The sequence below is a fragment of the Lepidothrix coronata genome, unplaced genomic scaffold (assembly GCF_001604755.1).
Source record: "Lepidothrix coronata isolate B3197 unplaced genomic scaffold, Lepidothrix_coronata-1.0 Scaffold379, whole genome shotgun sequence".
NCBI lineage: Eukaryota > Metazoa > Chordata > Aves > Passeriformes > Pipridae > Lepidothrix > Lepidothrix coronata.
Window position 1 is genome coordinate 9,843 of NW_016690559.1, and position 19,155 is coordinate 28,997.

At 39.5% G+C, this 19,155-nt stretch overlaps 1 protein-coding gene across 1 annotated transcript in view; it reads right to left on the reverse strand.

Annotated features, from left to right (window-relative positions):
* The window catches only part of LOC108509616 (hypoxanthine-guanine phosphoribosyltransferase-like), a 21,892-nt gene extending 3,847 nt beyond the window's left edge, over window positions 1–18,045 (reverse strand). Inside the window, exons 1-5 of the mRNA XM_017839142.1 lie at window positions 17,929–18,045; window positions 1,718–1,824; window positions 1,113–1,296; window positions 690–752; window positions 182–199 (exon numbers count right to left, since the gene is read on the reverse strand). Coding sequence (XP_017694631.1) covers window positions 182–199; window positions 690–752; window positions 1,113–1,296; window positions 1,718–1,824; window positions 17,929–18,045 — 489 coding nt within the window. The remainder of the gene's footprint in view (window positions 1–181; window positions 200–689; window positions 753–1,112; window positions 1,297–1,717; window positions 1,825–17,928) is intronic.
* Window positions 18,046–19,155: the final 1,110 nt, after the last annotated feature.

Consider the following 19,155-nt stretch of genomic DNA (forward strand, 5'->3'; position numbering starts at 1 on the left):
TGAGATTAAAGAAATAAACTGTCCTTTGAATCTGAAAGGAAAACCAGACTGTCAGTGGATTAATTTAGAGCATAAACCCCTGGCAGCCCAGTGACATTGTTTTATATGCAATATGTACTAAGTTGCAGAAAGGGGAGAAAAACATCCATGTTATTCCCCACCCCCTCCAACCTTTACTTACCTCTACTACTAACACGTTCTGGGAGAGATCACGTAGGGAGAGAAAAGAGAGAAAAGAAAATATTTACATGGCAACATTCAGTAAATTATACGTCCAGGAAAAGCACACTACAAACTTTAGTTATTAGGAAGTTGCAATTGATTTTCAAAGGAGCTTGTTGCTTAACTACTGACATTACTTTAGTACTTTCTGAAGAGTCTTTCTGTAAGTATTTATGGAAACTTAAAACACGGTGAGTCAAGTTGTATCTATTATTCTGTGTATAGCACTAGTATTCTAGAGCCATCCTGATGAGTCAGTTTGGTATTGTTCATTTCTAGGGGCTGTGGGATAAATTGTGGATCTACTGAGGTCAGTGGGAATTACTCACTGTTTCAAAGTCCAGCATTTTAAATCAGTGTCAAGTGGCTGTAAGTATGTAGTACCAAAATCTTAATAAAGATGCACTTCCTGAAAGATAAACAAGAACAGTTCTTTCCCTTTAAAAGGTAAAGATGCTAGTTCGTACCTTCCCATTTAGTGTAGACAGTTCCTCGCCAACAAAACTGATTTTTCCTGTAGGTGAATCATTCTAGAAAGAGAAAGAAGAGAGGGAAGTCACATAAAACATGCTAAACAGTGTTATCCTGTATGTATGTATGAATGGTGTGCTGCTCTTGCTTTTTGCAAGAGGAGGATGTTGGATCCCTGCCCTGGCTTTGTCATGTTGCTTCATTTTGCTGTATGTTTGTTGAAGTGAATGTATAACATCCATCTGTTCATTGGGGCAGTTCAGTAAATCAGTTCCTTTTCAGTGTGTAATCAGTTGAATTGCTTTGAACAGAATATGTGCATAAACTCAATTTTTGTGGAGTTTTCATGTAAACTACCAGCATTTAGAATGTCAATCTATGCAGAGAGTCAATTTTCCAAAGAAAAGAAAATTGCTTACACAGTAGCTTTTTATTCTAACAAAATCCACAGTAACAGGCACAGATTTGTCACCATTTTGATTTAGTGCTTTTATATGGTCCAGCAAATCAGCAAAGAATTTATAGCCTCCTTTAAGGACACAGAGTGCAACAATGTGATGACTTCCCATGTCTTGCATGATATCTCTAGCCAAGCGTTCTGTCCTGGGAGATAAAAAAAAAGAAAACACACTCTGTAAAGTGTTTTGTATATCACACTTGTTTGTCCATGTATTAAGCAGTGTCCAAGTTAAAATTCTGATCTTGCTGTTAGGTTTTTATAACTAGCAAGTTGTGACCACAGGAAGAAATAGGAAAGTTATGTACTTGCAGTGCACAAGATGATGCCTAATCCACTTGATATATTGATGGTTTCATCCATAAATCTAAACATTACAGGATAGATGGGTTTGGAGATATTTGAGGTACTATGGAAATTTAACTGGTGTTGTAGAGGAATCTTTTCCATAACCCTCTCCTGTATTAAACTCTAGAACAGAAGTGTTAGAGCTGCAGAGTTTCCATGTTTCTCATGGGCTGCACAGGGAAATTATCATTGACTTCACTTTGCTCTTTCCTCTCATACCTGTCCAGAATGAGTCCATGAGGAATGAAGACTCTTTCTAAATCTTCTTCATAATGCTTAGGAATGCAAAATAGATTTTTGTTGTAGCCACTTTGTTCGTCTCTTATCTGCAAGTGAAAGGTAAATAGCTCTGAGTAGCAACAGAGTCAGATAGGAAAAAGCTTTCCAGTCTGATAACGTAAAGAAAGAATTCCCCCCACCCAATAATGTGTCAAAATTTCAGAGAGTTTTTGATCTTTCTGATAGAACAATTCACAGTTTGATAACTTAGGAGCTAGTGTGCTTGTCTGAGTTGTGACTGGATAGACAACTACTTTGCCCCAGTCATTGTAGGAGAAATTCTCGGCCATCATCAACCCATTAAAAAACCCCAGCCAAAACAATAGCAACCCCCCCTTGTATTCCATTTCCCCTTCTGCAGAGCACAGTAGCTTGATCGTGTGGTAGACAAGCAAAAATTAAAATTTAAGGCAAGTAGATTGGTATTATAGGGCAGCAGGTTACTTTGGGGTGATGCACTACCTCGACTATCATTTTCCATTGTGTAAAAGAGAAAATTCTGCCTCCTAAGAGTGAATTCACAGCTGAACGTTTGACATACCAACCACCAGAGGACAGGGGAGATGACTCACCCCAAAGGAGAAGGTTTGAGATGGCAGTGGGAAGAGGAGAAGCTGCAGAGGGAGCCCATAGGTGGGAAGCAGGGACCTGTTTGTGCTGTTTGCCCTGTGAGCAGAGATCCTCAGCATGGCTGGGGACAGGCCATGGCTGCTACCCACCCATTAGGGCTTTAATCCTTTTGACACCAAGATTTAGAATTACAGTTCTTTATTCAACATACTCATTCCACCAGGCTGTTGCACCCAGAGGTGTCCTCCTAGAGGCTACACATTCTCCATTTTGGGCTTCTTTTCTGGCCCCAAACAGATCTGTCTTTGGATTCAAGACCTTAGTGGATGCTTTGTTCATTTATAATGTGGTGGTACAGAAGCAGGCAAGAAAAAAATATATAATGAGGTAGAAGGAATTGTGAAAATGAGGGCTAATACGTTTGAGAAATAAGTCCAGAAAAAATCAAATTAGTGAGATTTTGTCACATCTAATATTGCCCTGCTATTGTTAAAAATACAGAACTGACTGAAAGAAACATTCAAAGCTGGCTCAAAGTTTCACTAGTGCAAAATAGGTTATGTACACACCAATCACATTCCACAGAACTCAGTACAATGCTTTGCTAATAGCACAGAGCTGTGGACCAGGCAGTGATAGCATAAAGTATTGATAACAAGTTAACACCTGCAAACTCTTTAGAAAGATGAATTGTTTTTAATTCTCCTTTTTTTGGCATAGCAGAGATGAGTACTTAGGAAGAAAAGAAAAATGAACTGTAGGGAACAGTAGGAGGTTATTACTTGCAAAACTCACAGCAGCCAAAAATGAGATAAGCAATTACTGCCATTTATTTTAAGTTGGCCATGAATAGCTTACTGCGTTTAAAGATAAAGCTTGAGACAGGTGTTAAAGATTTCAGAGAACAGATTATTGTATTACAAGGCAATGCATAAAGAATCTCACCCTGGCTGGACTAACTGTATTCTGCAAATACTCAGAATTGATAGGCCCTAATGGTCCAAGATACACACACAGAATAACCTCACAGCTGAGCCCTGGTTGAGTGGCAGCAGTACTATTTTGCCTGGTTTAGCCACTATTTTCTTCGTGGCTAAAGTCAGCAAAGTAAAAGCTTAGGTGAAGGACTGTTTTTAAATTAGGTTTATTCGTGCCTTATTGATCTTGGGAGAGGCTCTGGCAGTGACACTGGTATGACCGTGGGTCAGCCTAGACAATGGCATGCACAGCAGCTTCAGTGCAGTGCAGAGCTGCTCATTGTTTGAGTGTTGGATTAGCCCAGCTGGACAGCTTGAAAAGGGGGAATTTCTGCCTGTGTGAGGTTGCCAGTGGTGAATACACAGGCAGGGTATGGGGTTCTGTCAACAAGAGTCAATGACAATAGGAATTCATTAGAAGCATCGGTACAATAACAGTGTTTATTTGAGATGACAGGAACACCGAAGCATGATTTTCATTTGGAGTTTCAAAAAAGCACCTTTAAGGGTAGTCACTGACATGATGAACAGTTTAAAAAGTTCTGTTTGTTTTATTGTTGGATTTTGGTTTGTTCTATTTTTTTCCCAATATCCCCATCTCTCTTGCATTCTGCATAACTGCAGCTAAAATGCAATGACAATGCTCCCTGTGATTGGAACAGTTTCTTTTGCCCAATCATGATACTGACTGCAGTGTTTAATGGACTTCAGCTTTACCATTTGCTTTTGCATTTATAAATTGGGCTTTCATCTGCACAGCAAGTTAAAGATCAGCCTCCTTGACAGTAAGTTCAGCCTTCTGCTGCACTTGATGAGAGGCATCACAACTGGCTCAGCTCAAGTGAGGGAGGGGCTTTGTCCATGTTAATGTACCCATGGAATAAAGCTAATCTTAAGGCTTACAGGTGTGCACAGTCATCACTGTTTAGAGCTCCTCCAGCAGTGCATCTTCGTACCTTTTATTTGGTTAACAACTGCGCTTCTTGAGGGTATTTTGTGCAAACAGTATCTGTTACATTAATACTTTGTTTGCTGCTGTGTGTGAAGGCTTTTTTAAGGTCTGATGGAAGGTTCAAGAACAGAACCTTAAGGATTGCATCAGTTTGAGCACCACATCACCATAGCAACCTGCTGCATACACCCAATAGGCTCATAAAACCATTTGTATGGTGGCACATGCTAAATAATACAGCAGCAGCCCATAATAATAAAGCAGTCGGCTAAACTATCATACAAAGTAATTAAATTTTTAAATCATGAGTTTATAACTTGAGAAATTAGTTGTTTAATTTAGTTTCAGTGTCATCTGTTGTTCAATTACTGTAGGTTTCTGAGTTTAAGGGGGAAAAACCCAACAAAATGAACTACAGCAATTTTGTACAGTAAAGAGATTTTATAAGTAAGTATTGTTTCATCAGCACAGAATGAAAGAATATGAATACAGGTATATTAAAGTCAAACAAATAATGTCACAAGTTTGTAAAAAAGTGAGTCTATTAAGATACTTCTGTTCTGAAATCCAGTTTTTCTCCTGTAAGAACTGAGGCCTTTCATGAGTTACTATTTCTAATGTTCTACTATTTTTGCTGAAGCTGACCTCCTTCCCCCCACCCAAAGCTCCCTTCAAGCAAAAGAGCAAACATGAGGGTATTATTTTTTCTCACCTGCAGTCCATGAGCCATAACCTCACTTTGAACGCTGCTCTCGTGGAATGAGTTGACGTTCTTACTGCGGTTTGGCTTGCTCTGTTTTCATCTTGCAGGCAGATCAAGACCTGCTTCTAAAAGGTCAAATTTGCCATCTTTCCTGCAGGAAGCATTACTTCCTTCTATTAACGCACTGACATCACAATCCCAGCTTTTTACCTAATCTGATTAACCAGAAATAAAATAGGCTTGAGCCCTGCTGGAACCAATTGGAGTAAAGGTAAGGGGAACGAGGGAGATGCAAAATGAAGCTCGTGAATCAAATGAGTGGGAAGGACTAGTTAGAGCAGTCAATTTTTAATTGTAAATGCACATCAGATATCTGGCTGTAGGAGGTGGTAATTTAGTGGTGTATATGTAGAAGGTAAGTTTGTATACCAGTTTCTTACACAGTATTTGAACATCCATTGTTGTGACAAAGTCCATGTCTTTTTAAAATTATTGTCCTAACTTGCTGTCAGAAAATGTCAGTCAGAGATAAAGCAGAATAAACAAAGCCATAATTTTAAAAAGGACTTGAAGCAGAGCTCCGCAGCTGTTGAGACTCTGTGAACCCTGCCTGACATTCTTCCAGATCATCCTTTCATAAAACGAGAGGGTGATAGTTCCAGTAATATGCTTCACATTATTTAAAATCAAATGGCACTGACATTCACTGTAATCTGATTAGTTTACCAAACTGCACTATTATCTGGGATTAATGCGAAAGTCTTAAATTTCTAAAAATTAATCCTACTAACAAAATGAGCTAAAGCCAGCTTGCATATAACATATTATAGAATGTTCTTACCAGACTGGGTACATTTTATTAATTCAATGATTTTAGCGTTGTCTTGGGGAGAGGGCACGGTAATTAATGAAAGTATACTTTTCTCGTTTCTTTGCAGTCTTACAGTTGCTCTTCAGATTGTGGATGGTAATACTTGAGATAATGTCCTTCCAGTGGATTAATGGGCATATCCACAACTCCCAGTGATATGTTAAATAGTAGTACTATTTGGGAACTATTAATGCCTTGAGGGTACCTGACCCCTATTTGATGTAGTTGGCAGTACCTTCCTTCTATGAATTCCTTGTCATTTTTCCTACCTTACATACGTGAGCTCCATACTCTGAGAAAAAGCCTTGCTTTTCTAATTCTTAGTGTCAGGCAGCCCCTTCTAGCTGACGTATCGATTTCACAATTGTTGGTAGATTCTTGTGTAGTTTTCCACATTTAAACAGAATTTAGCCTAATTTTGCTAAAATCATCAATGTGGCTGAGACTACTTGTTTGAAGCTTCTTTCTAATTAAGGCACTAATTATCGGCACTGTTCTCTGTTTACCATTTCCAGCAGTCTAACTGAGCACAGTCACTGAAATTACAGTGAAGAAATAAGTGTTGTTTGCATATCTGATATGATCTGTATCTCCCATCTTAGCTGTGCCCTGTTTTAAAATGCTCTGCTATTCTCTTCTCTTTGTTATATAATTTTTTGCGTGTTTAATCTTTGTACAGGGAAACCTTGGTGGCAGATCCCCCCTGCTCGGCAGCCTGCTCTCTGAACAGGCCACTTGAAAATGTTCTCATGTGTAATATATTTGCTTTGGTTCTGGATATTGGAAGACCACCTCTGTTATATAAATTTTATAGACCCCTTAAGTCTACTTGAGGTGATTTTGATTCCACACTACTCACATTTTTATAAATTGTACGCTGGACCTTGCAAAGCTTTGTGTCTCTTTTAAGCACTGTGCAGTTAGATCTGATCTGAACTGGGCCTGGGCCTGAAGTTCTGTTTAATTCTGTTTCAGAAAAGCATTGCAGAAAATCCCTCTCACTGACTTTGCATTTTGGCTGCATGGGGAGTATTAGCTGAGTGACAAATGAGCAATGACTTTATTGATTAGAGCCCATGTTTACTGTTTCATTAAACTACACTGGTTCAAGAAGTCTCTGCCTGCTCTATTTGAAAACTACTTCCCAGATCATATTTGTTAGAATAAATTCAGGATTCTCAGTCAATTCCATAGAACCACGATATGGTTCCCACATACCCCTATCACCTGGCAAGTACTTGAAACTCCAATAAATGTGTTGGTGGTCTCAGTTAGTGGACTGTGGTTTGCATTATGAATGTTACTGCTAGAGTGAATGTTTTCATTGTCACATTCTGAAGAAAAAAGAATTCGCAGGTGAAGCATTCATGCTAAGACAGACCTTTGTCATTGCTGAATAATGAAAATAGAATGTAGCTAGCTGGCATCCTTGGATGGCTTTTCTGTTGTAAATTATGTGAGCATACTCCCACAGGAAAGAACAAAAGAGTTTAAGCATATATGAATTTGTTCCATGTAGGAGCTGCAAGTGCATCTTTGTAAAATTAAGTGTTTTGAGGAAAACAGTGCACCAAGCAGTTGAGTTACAGTCTATTGCCCTGTTCTAGATAACAGTAGAGAGTTAGGAAAGAGCCAGTAAGTGTTGCCCACACAAACAGACTGGAAATTTATTAGATCAGCACTGATAACTTGGTGAAACAGCAGCCAGTCAATACAGAACAACGGTGCTCTTGTCCTTGTATCCATTCCCTGAACTGCTGAATCAGTAATTAAATTTTTCAGGACATGATTTTACTGTTTGCATACCTGAGTTTGTTAAACAGGTTTACATTCTATTACACTTTGGAGTGACTGGTCTTGAGACTGCTGAACACATTTTAAAGGTCCTCCAGAAGGGTTGCATAGACACTAATAAAGTGCTGACAGGCATCTCCTTTTCACTGTTTTCAACCAGAAAGCAAATACCTGCTGTAGGATGTGCTGTACGACTGTTCCCTTCGGTTACCAAACCTTGCGAACCAAACGCGGGCAGTGCCCACGAGAGGGCAGCGCCGGCCAAGGGGAGCGCCGGAGCTGTGCAGGGCAGGGTCGGGCTGGGTGCTGGCAAAAGGTTCTTCCTCCACAGGGTGGTTGGGCACTGACCAGGCTCCCCAGGGCAGTGGGCACAGCCCCAAGGCTGCCAGAGCTCCAGGAGCGCTTGCACAACGCTCTCAGGGACAGGGTGGGATTGTTGGGGTGTCTGTGCAGGGCCAGGAGTTGGGCTCGGAGGATCCGAGAGAAGGATGGGAAGGGATGTTTTACAACAGCATGTGGTGACAGCACAAGGGGAAATGGATTCAAACTGAAAGAGAGTAGGGTTAGATTGGATATTAGGAAGAAATTCTCCCCTGAGAGGGTGGGGAGGCCCTGGCACAGGTTGCCCAGGGAAGCTGTGGCTACCCCATCCCTGGAAGTGTCCAAGGCCTGGTTGGACAGGGCTTGGAGCAACCTGGGCTAGTGGAAGGTGTCCCTGCCCATGGCAGGGGGTGGGACTGGATGGGCTTTAAGGTCCCTTCCAACACAAATCATTCGGTTACTCTGTGATCCCTTCCAGCTCAGAATATTCAGTGATTCTGTGAAATATTTAGATCAGTTCCAAACTTGTATAATTGTATATTACAGGGAAACTACTCTGATTTGCACCGTTGAAGACCTGACCCATGGGTTCTAGGTTCCAAGTGGCTGATAAAACCTTAAATTAAAACTGAACACTTGTATTCAGTGACTGATGTGTTATTAGGAAAACTGATCAATAGACTTTGCAATGGCTTGACTTCAGTAATCCCCAGCCCATCCTAAATCTGGTGGGGTTTTTTTTGTTGTTGTTGTTGTTGGTTTTTTTTTTATTATTTTTATTTTTTTTGATTGGCACTTTTAAGTCTTAGATAAGACCAGCTGCTTAATTGGTTTCCTAAAAATCTATTTGGAAAAACAGCACTGCACATCCCATGGTGAACAGTGCATGTTTACAATTAAAGATTAGAAGCAATTGCACAAATTTAAGTCTCCTTATGTACTGCTGTGAATTATGTAGCTTGTTTTACATAGAAAAGTTTATGAGTATGAATCTTCATAATTTGTCTATTTTCTGTCTGATCTGAATATGAGATGTTTGTTATTTTACTGAAACAGAAAAGTGATATAAGTCTTGACCAATATTGGATATTTATAAATGTTATGCATGAAAATGTCTTCTGCTTTTAAAACTCCTGTGATAACCCCAACAAGCCATCAATAACCCTAGCAAACACAGACTGACTAATGCCAGAACTTGAAGGAAACACCCTGTAAAAGATTGCTCAGATTTTAAGTTTGAATAATTCTTGAAAATACCTTCAGAGCAGAATGATGAATTCTCAGGCTCAGAAATTCTGATTGCCGACCTGGAGGAAAAGTGCAATATATATTAACAAGAGTCTTTGAGGCCATAACAGAAATATTGGAGTGACTGTGTGAAGGAAACCTTTTACTACCCTTGGTTTGTAGATAGGAGAAATGTTTCAGTCTCCTGGACTGTCTATATTAGAAAGTTGTTTTGAGAGAGGATCTGATTAGGACTGGAGCAACAGAGCAGAGAGACAAGGAATCAGGACTTCTGGATTTTATTCACAGCTCAGACACACAGTTTATTTGCTGTATGACGGTGGTCAATTTACTTTCCTGACTGCTCCTGTTGTACCTCTGACCTCCCTGTGCCCTGCTTTTCCCCATTGCCTCTTATAATCAGCTGACCTTAGTATTCCAAGACTTCTGTGCTCTGGGCTGCACGGGTCGTTGTTAGTTTTGGGAAGGTGCCCTCTAAGAAACCCCATTGCTGTCACTAACTAGGGGTCAAATGAATGATTTGAAAAAAGATCTTGATCTATTGACTTGAATGTGAAAATCCAGTTGTTACAGTTTAATGTGTCCATGTTTCATGTGTCCATGAGCAAACTCCATGCCTGCCATGATGTGCAGTGTGTCTGATCCAGGTCCCCCACCCCCCAACAGCTGGATGGGTTGTTTAACCTCGGGAGCAATGGGTGGTCTGGGAAGCAGCCTGCTCTGCTCTTGGGGAGCTGGACTCATCTCCACTACAGAGATGTTTAATAAAAATATTTGTTAAACAATGGCTTTATCTGAGTGTGTGATCACAGCTGTTTTATTTTAGCAACGTAACAGCAATAACAATTAAATCCATATTTCTCCTTGGATATTTATTTTCCTGAATTCATTCTTAGTGCGGTGAAAGAATTTGGTGTGAATTGCTGAGTTAAAATAGAACTGCTTGCAGTGGATTTCAGATTGCTTGTATTACCTTTGTATGATTTTTCTATTACTTGAGACCTTAAAACAGTACAAAAATACATACCACAGAGAGTCCATGTTGTAAAATATTCTAAAATTCTTCCCTCTAATCACTATTTTTAATTGTTAAAAATGTTCTGTTCTGCAAAGCCATGTTTGACTCCTAGAAAAACTAAGTGCCATCTTCCCATATAACAGCATGTAAGAAAAATGTGGATCATGCATTTTGGTAAAATAAAAACAAAAAGCTCTTTTAAAATACTATGCAATTGCTGCATTCAAATGAAGATAGCTCCTCTTTAAATCTCAGTTTTATAGAACTGCCTATTTCAGTGTTGCCAATGCCTTTTGTTGAGATGTTCAGTATTGAAGATGACACTTTTGAAGGAGCTGGCTTAGCAAGATTTTACTGCAGCTACTTACGTTTCGTTGCAGGCTATTCCAGTGGCTGGCAGCTGGCAGGCCTGCCCACCATGTGAGAAGGAAATTCAGTGCTGGTCAGTACAGTTCCCTAAGACAGTGGAGGGGAAAAAAGAGAAAGCTTCTGTCACTGATTCTTGTTTTCAATTCGTTTGTCAGATCTCCATGAAAGTATTCCAGTTATTGCCTCTTGAATCTGATGGCATGGATATCTCTTTGGAATCTGTTTACATAGTTAAGCATCTGAATTTCATAGGGCCAGTAAATCCTAGTAAAGATGTTCATAGAATCCTAGAAAAGCCCAGGTTGGAAGGGACCTTGAAAGATCATCTGGTCCTACCTGTCATGAGAAAGGGAGCCACGATGAGATTGTCTGGCACCCTGTGCAGTTGCATCTTGAAAACCTCCAGTGTTGGGGATGGGACCACATCTCTGGAGAGGTTTTTCTGGTGAAATGATTGTTCTCAATGTAAAAAATATCTTTCTTGCATCAAGATGAAATCTCCTCTGATGCATTTTGTATTGTTTGTTGCTCCTTGTTTTCTCCATGTGGCACCTTGTGAAGAGGGAGCCTCCCTCCTCTTTTGTAGCCACTCTTTAAGTATTGGAATACTGTGATGAGAGCCTCCTTGAGCCTGATCGTCTCCAGGGAGAAAAGACCTTAACTCTTTTAGTCTGTTCTCATAGGACAGGTTCTTCAGCCCTTTGATCATGTGTGTGGCCCTCCTCTGGACCCTCTCCAGTATAATATGGTTCTTTCACACTGCATAAAACACTGTCATTTTTACTTCCAGCACCCTGATATCATCCTTTTGCCTCCTTGCAGGTTTCCCCCTGTCACCATATGCACTGAACTCATTTCCACCTGGTTCTTACACCTCCCAAGCAGTATTACAACTTTTCCATCGTGAGAGCTTGATCTCATTCCATCAGCTCCCTGCTTTCTATCCTCCTGGCTCACATCACCTCTCATTTCTCTCCATTCACTGAGTTATCTTCATAGGAGATGTTAGGGCTCTTATTTCTTAACTCTGCACTCATGGCAACTTTTCACCTGGTTAATGTCTTCCTTCTTCAACACTTGCCCTTGTTTTGCTTTTTATTTCATTATCTCCTTCCCCTCGACAATTGCCAATCTCTTCTAACATACTTTATTTTGTCTCACATTTTCTTTTATAGCTGTAACACAAAAAGAAACAAGATCTACTTTCAACACAATTCTCTTTTATGCCCACTAGAGATAATAAAAAGTCCTTCCTTTATTGAAATGAAGGAATTGTCCCTCAGTGCACATTTCTGTGAGAGTCCTCTGTAGCAAAAGTCTTCAGATATTTAGAGCAGTTCACAACATTTTTATCCTGCACATATAAATAAATTCAGGCAACTGCTTTTCTTCAGTCTTGCACGACCTGTATCCCAGACTGGTAGATTTTATGTATATTTAATACATGTATTTTGCTAGCTTAAAAACTAAACATGGCTGGTTCATGGCAATTGACAGCTGTTGCTGAAACAGGATAGGAAGCTGGAAAGGTGCTGGAATCTTCTTTGGTTTTGGATTATTCTCAAATAAATCCTTCAGTGTTAATAAAATAATTTACATTTCTCATGAAGCCTCTTCAGGGAAATTTTTTTTAAAAAGCAGTAATTCTGAAAAAGGATAAGTTCTCAGGACTGATGTTTCTGAAACTGATTTATTTGTCCTTTAAAAAATATTTTGCTAGTGTTTAAAAAGTGTGCAAGAAAACAACCTTCATTGTAACAAATGTCTTCAGCTCTGCTTTCCTTTCAAAGTCATAATTTTAACCTGGTGTAAGGCCAAGTCTTGTTTATGTAAAATATATAAAGTGTTACACTTTAAATCTCATGTCATACACAGTCATATGGGAAATACTGATTTATCCTATGCAGAACCATACGTTTTACAGAGGTCTAAATAAGGAATATTTGCTAGAAGCCATGTCATTGAAATGAGATAGATTTTTAAGAGATTTAAGCAAATTAGAGCACATCTCTCAGCATTTCTGAAGACACCAGCCTTCCACTGGCATCCAGCTCCTCTTCACCAGTCATTATGCCCCACGTTTTCAGGCCTAAGTATTTGAATTACTTGTATGGCACCTTTGCTCTGACCACAACATGAAAAATGAGTACATAGTTTTGTGACTACACAGAAATAGGTGGGATGTATAAAAGATTTTTAATAAACACATTGTTTCATTGTTCTATTATGCCATTATAATGGCTTTGATCTGTGAGAGAATTAATAAAACCAGAATCTGAATTGTCGAAAATTAATGCAGTTCTACTTAGTTAATCTACACTACTTTAAGATCTGTATTCACTGATAGTTTAACCTGTGCCAGTCTGTTTAAAAACTGGAATTAATGTTATCTAAATTTTAACCCTCAAGTAATATTAATATTAAAAATGTAATAGTTAAGGCTTGTGCTTCTTTATGTCAAATTGTTTTGTTTGGAAGTGATTGATAAAATCCAATTTTTTAATTCATAAACAGCCTTGTTTCATCCAGAAATGTTTATCCAGTTTTCCAGTTTGAAATGCTGCTGTACTGGCACTGCTCTTGTGTGCCCCAAACCCAGCGAAATTAATTCCCTATTCACTCTCCTAATGACAGCCAGTGCGTTATTCAATAAGAACAAGTTAGGTTTGTTTCCAGCTCTCCTTGAGGCACCTTGGCTCAGAGCAGGGAGCTTGTGTGTCATCAAAAGGATCTTCCAAGCCTGTTAATAAGAGCCACGCAAGTTTTTATGGCACAGTGGACACGGCGACTGGTTTTTGCTCTGCTCAGCCGTTCACAAGAGTGTGTCACAATGAAGCTAAAACCCGTGGTTGAATATTAATGAAGGCAATTCATTCTTCACTCCTTAGCTAGTCTTTGCCACATTGGATTTGAGTGTTTGCCAAAACGGACATAAAACTAATAACCAAGAGGGAGCCATCTTATGTAACGCTGTGCGATGCCCTCGTGTGACATGGCAACTTACTTCTCTTTGTGCATTGCTGCTGTTAACCTGCATTTCAGACAGGGCCATACAGCACAGACTGGGAAAATCTGACTTTGTAGAAGATGTGATGTGGTGGTAATGAGGGGAAACCAGAACGTGAGGCTGTGGGTTCAGATGCTGGCTGAAGATCACTCGGTCTGTCCACAAATCTAAAAATGCAGCACTGTGTGGTAAAGCTGGAAAATCTTTAATGTCTTGGCTTTTGCTAACAGAAAAGAAGAAAGTTAAACTCACGGAAGACAGCTGTGATAATTTTGGTCATTTCTAGACATGTTAAGTTTTCATTATAGCAATTATTCTTTTAATTATCTTTTTAAACAGCTTCCATTTAAAACATCATCCACCATGACTGGCTTTTCAAAAATGCATTTTAATCAGTAGGGATCCAATTTAGGAGAGCACAGAACTCTGCATTAAGGACTATCTTTCCTGAAGGCAATCACTGAAACCATTCCTAACTTCAGGCATGTGCTAAGGCTTCAGTCTAACTTCACTCACGGTACTAAAGAAGCTCAAATGATTTCAGGCATAGTGTAAACTGGAACTGAAAACCAGTTTACTGCAGCTTCAGCTCTGCAGCCCCTCATCTCCTAAGGGGATGTGTGTGACGGCGACAGAGGGGAGACCCATCTTGGTGTCATAGGCAGAAACTCAGACATTGAGAGCAAAACAAATATTCCAAAACCAAGCTGTCAGTTAGAGGCTGTGACAGCAAAGTATGGATAATGTGGTGCATACAGTGAGTCTACCCAGGAAAAACAAGATGAGCTCTTAAAAGAAAAATAAGTTTTGGACAGCTAGAGGGTATAACAGTCCTGCCACAGCTGTGTCAATGGGCTAAAAGCAAAGGCTCTGTGAGTTAAAACACACTATGTTGTTATGTTTAAGTGTATTAAAAAAAAAAAAATCCATCATCTCAAGCTGTGTTTTCTGTCTGGAAGCTAGAAAAGGTTGAGGAATGGGCTACCAGGGATCAACAGGGGACAACTGCTGCCGAAAGGATAAGGAGCTGAGCATGGTAACACACCAGGCAGGGCTGAGCCCCTCAGTACCCGGCTGAGGGGAGCAAGACGGGACTGGGAAGGGGACTGGGATCAACCAGGAGTCCAGATCACCAGGAAGGGTTGTGGTGATGCAGCAGGTTCGAGCTCAAGCTGGGAGGTCAATCCACAGATCAGGTCCAGTGCTCACCAAGCCAGTGCACAGCAACAAAATGGATCCAGCTGAGCTGGAGGCAGATGCACATGGGACATGGCTCTGACAAGAACTGAAAGCCCAGAGCTGAGATCAAAAGGAGCTGCTGGGCCCTTGGCCCCAGGTAAGACTGGCCATGGCCAGGGGACCCAAACTGCAGCACTTTCTCTTTAAGGAAGCCCTAAAAAGTCATATTTAGAGTTAATCAGAAGAGAAAAACACAAGTAAGACACAAAAAAATACCCAGCTTTCATAGTTTTTAACATAATATCTATGCATGTTTAAAAGACTAAGTGTGGAAAACAAAAAAAAAAAAGTTTTATTTACTCTAGCAAGAGAGTTATGAGATCACACAAGATTTGTTCAAACCACAGAGGAAATAGTAATTTCCAAAAGCTCACATGTAACATTAACCATTCAGGTTTAGCACTGAGGCTGTGAGTTAGTTAAAAAGCATCTAATTTGCTCCCATGCAATGCATCCATAGTTATGTGTCTTCAGAGTAAGTGAGGAGATAAATGGCATGATGTAGCACAGGGCAGCTGGTTTGGATCCTTGTCCCCAGATATGCTGGAAGAGCACTAGAGCAATTATTCTTACCCCAGGCATGTTCAGGCAGCCTATCATCATAAAGTTAACAGAAAACAGGTATAATCTCTCAAGTATCTAGAACTACATACCTCCCAAGCATTCTCAGAGGGGTCGTTTATATTTCTATCCTGATTTTTTTTCTTTTATTATTTTTCAGAAAGAAATTAAAAAGACCCACCTAATCTTTCATTTACATGCATTGTTCCCTGCTAACTTGGATGCTGACAGGTCTGTTACGTGGACTTTTGCATCCTGCATCTGTACAGTAACCTTTGAGAAGAATTTAAGGGGAATTTCTTACTTTCCCTTTTCTATTTGTGTGATGGAGGTATCCATCGTGTGTGTGCAGTCAGGTGCATTATTCAAGATACTGGGAAATTGGGATAGGTCAGGTAATGGAAGGCAGATATCATGTAGGTATTGTGGGATGTGAGCTCTCAATGCAGAGATTCCCCAGGATTTCTGTCTCAGTCCAGGCTTGGTTCAGCTGAGCAGTGACCCTGTTATGCTACGTGGTGTAGCTACTACCTCTTGCAGTGTCCACACGGTGTATCTCTGCTTCCTGTGGCTCCCAGGACCTACCAGAACAGTGCAAACTTCAAAACTGAAGCAGTCCTGTGAAAGAAACTGCAGAGCACGTTCTGAGAAATGTGAAATAATATCTGCAAAACAGAATTTCAAAACTGGTATCTAAGGGACAGGAATTAAAATTAATATCCAACAAATAATTTCTCTATGGTGATCAGTTTTTCTGTTGGTTCCACATGTAACTTGTCACACATTGTATGACATTGATTTTTTTATTCCCTTTCCATGATTTTCTTCAGTCTTATTTGAAGGTAATAGAACGTTAGGGTTTTTTTCCCCTTTTGAGTAATATGTCTGATTCTCAGGTTTGGTGCATAAATAGTAATTTGTGTGTTTTATTGAACATCTCTAGATAAAGTTCCTTACTGCTATCAAGAAGAAGACAAACCTGTCTGATAAACCTGTACTGAAATAGAAGGATTGACCTGGGGATAACTTTGGGCCACATTTTCATGTCTTGCTGTAACTGCCTCAATAGTTTTATTAACATGTCTACTCATTGAATAAGGAGTTACTGTGCCTGTGTAACAATATGTGTGTATGGACTCAGTCTCTGTTCTTACAAATGTCACTGTGTTAGAAAGGTGCCAAAGGCAGATCAGGTTCTTTGCTTATTCCAAAAGCAAAGGGAAGTATTTTTGATTAGTTCTTGAATTTTTGCTCTGAAAATTTTGCCTTTTTTTTTTTTTATAGGAAGCCTTTTTTTTTCTCCCCTTGAATGATAGTAAACTTCTTAAGATGGGGACTGTCTTTGGCTAGTAAACAGATAATCTCAATGTAAGGTGATGTTATGCCTTACTAATGTTATGAAAACTAATGATGAAAGGACTGCATTGGGTACAAGTCAAAGGATGAAAATAATTTCCAAAGTATCAGGAAAAAATATGGAAGCTCTTTTGTGCATATACTAATTTTGTGTTGTTTGCAATGCATGGAAAAGAAGAAAACTAAGCAATATATATTAAACTATATTTTATAATGATATAACTGTGAATGCAGTTAATTAGCACAGGGGAAATGTGATCCTAAAAATAATGTAAATGGAGTCTGGTTTAATAGTTGATAATGCTTTTGCTGGCTATGTGACAAACCCCAGTACAAGATGTCTAGTCTGTAGATTCCACCACTGAGTAACTCATTGCTGTAATTCATGTAAAACAATACAATTTTATCATTCTTCTAATAAAATTAGCTACAAAGAGGGCTTGTAGTGCAGCGTTTCTCCTGGTCTCTATGCCCCAAAGGTCGGTGTATTGTCTGCATAAAATGTTTGAGTCACATTTGAAGGAAGAGTAATGGGATAAAAATGTCTTTATTGGAAGCGTTTGCTTCCCTGGAGTGTAGGAGCTCTTGAGTGCTTAACCATAGTTCTGTAGCAGATGGTGAGCAGCCAAGCCACTAGAATGGGATGAGAATCTCTAATGTCAACGTTGGCTTCAGGAATGAAAAACACTGGTTTTTATAGAGAGGGGTCTTTCATCTGCAGTGTAACAATACCTGTTCATTGCATTTTAACTAAATGGTTTTATTTCCTGCAGCAAATAAAGTATCTATGTTGGGATAATAGGAACTGCCATTTTTTATGCATAAAAATCTGGTTCTGCTGAAATCAGTGGCAAGATGACTTGATTTCAGTGGAATTGAGGCTTCACCAGTCCATTTAAATGTCAAATCACAACAGCAGGCACTTGTGCTTTAAGCAGTATCAATAGTAGGTCTATATATTTACTGTATTAGTACTGACACCATCAAAATTGGGTGTAATTGTGAATGACAGTAGATCACCATTCACCATATGGTTGTCCTTGTGCCTAAAACTCAGTTTATAAGTGGGTCATAGCAGTTCTATGAGACAAATCATTCTGAACCCTGAATATCTGTGCAAAAGCTTTTTTTGTGCATTATCCAGCAAAATCACATCTTGCCTTACTTTCTGGGGTGGTGGGAAAAGGCATAATGCTTGCTGGATGAAATCTGAAATGGTTTCACTCTGAACCAGCTGGGAGTCACAGGCCTGGAATGACAGGGTCAGGAGAGCAGAGACCATTCTGGTTTGGCGTGAAAGAGGAGAGACAGAGATGAGGGACATGGAAAACATCAAGATGTCTAACTAAACAAACGAGCTAGACCTCAGCTGGAGTAAATCTGAGAAGATGCAACGAATTCAGTGAAGTCTACTCTGGTTTACTCCAGGCCCACAGACTTTCCAGGGTTTGAGTGATCTAAATCATATAGTGGTTCTTTTAAAGTTTATCCCATCACTAATTATTTGGTGTATCCGAATGTCTGACATGCACTTTGTGAGGCTTTTTAAGAGATGATTTTGCCAAGAAACCGCAGGATTCAGGGTAACATTTTTTAGACTGTTTGTTGTCGGTGGTGTTTTGACTCTTTGAGGTTTGCTTTGTTCCAAAGCTGTGGTTTTAGTGAGAAAATCTTCACGTAGCATCTGGCTTTCCATTGCCTGTTCCTGGTGATGTTTGCTGAAAAAAAGCATAGATTTCCAAGTTGCAAGTGAAAAGTGTGTGCCCTGTCAAGAACCTTCCCCCAGCCTTGTTAGAGTGCAGGTATGCAGCCCAAATCCTGCTCAGAGCTCTCATTTTATAAATAGAAGCCAAAGTACAAAAGGCAAAAGCTAAACAAAACTGAACATAAGTCTAAAAGCTATAAACCCAAACAGTCCATAAATCAAATGATAAGATACCACAAGATGAAGAATTCATGAATAGCAAGCATATAAGTTCACTTGGTAGCATGTTGGAAATGTGCCACCTCCTGCAATTGATAATCAAACCCACCTGAGCTAGTGGTTTATGACTTAAATAATGTGGAATATTTTCCATCTACTGTATTAGAAGCTAGATTAGAGAAATCAAAAAGAAAGGTTTAACTACTCAAGAAAATAAGAAGGGAAAGTTGTGTTTTCACAGACATTTCCTTTGCAGTAAATCAACGTTTGCCTCCCTTTAGTGTCCTCTTCACTTATGGAGGAGGAGGTTACCTTTCATTTATCAGAGGCAGCAAGCTATTTCTGCTCTTGGAAATGTTGCTGTAAACTAGATGTGTCTCAAATGGAATCTAATTTCTCATTACCATTCTAACCTTTCAGCCTTTGCTGATTCCATAATGAGGAATTTTGAAAGGAAAGTTCAGAAGC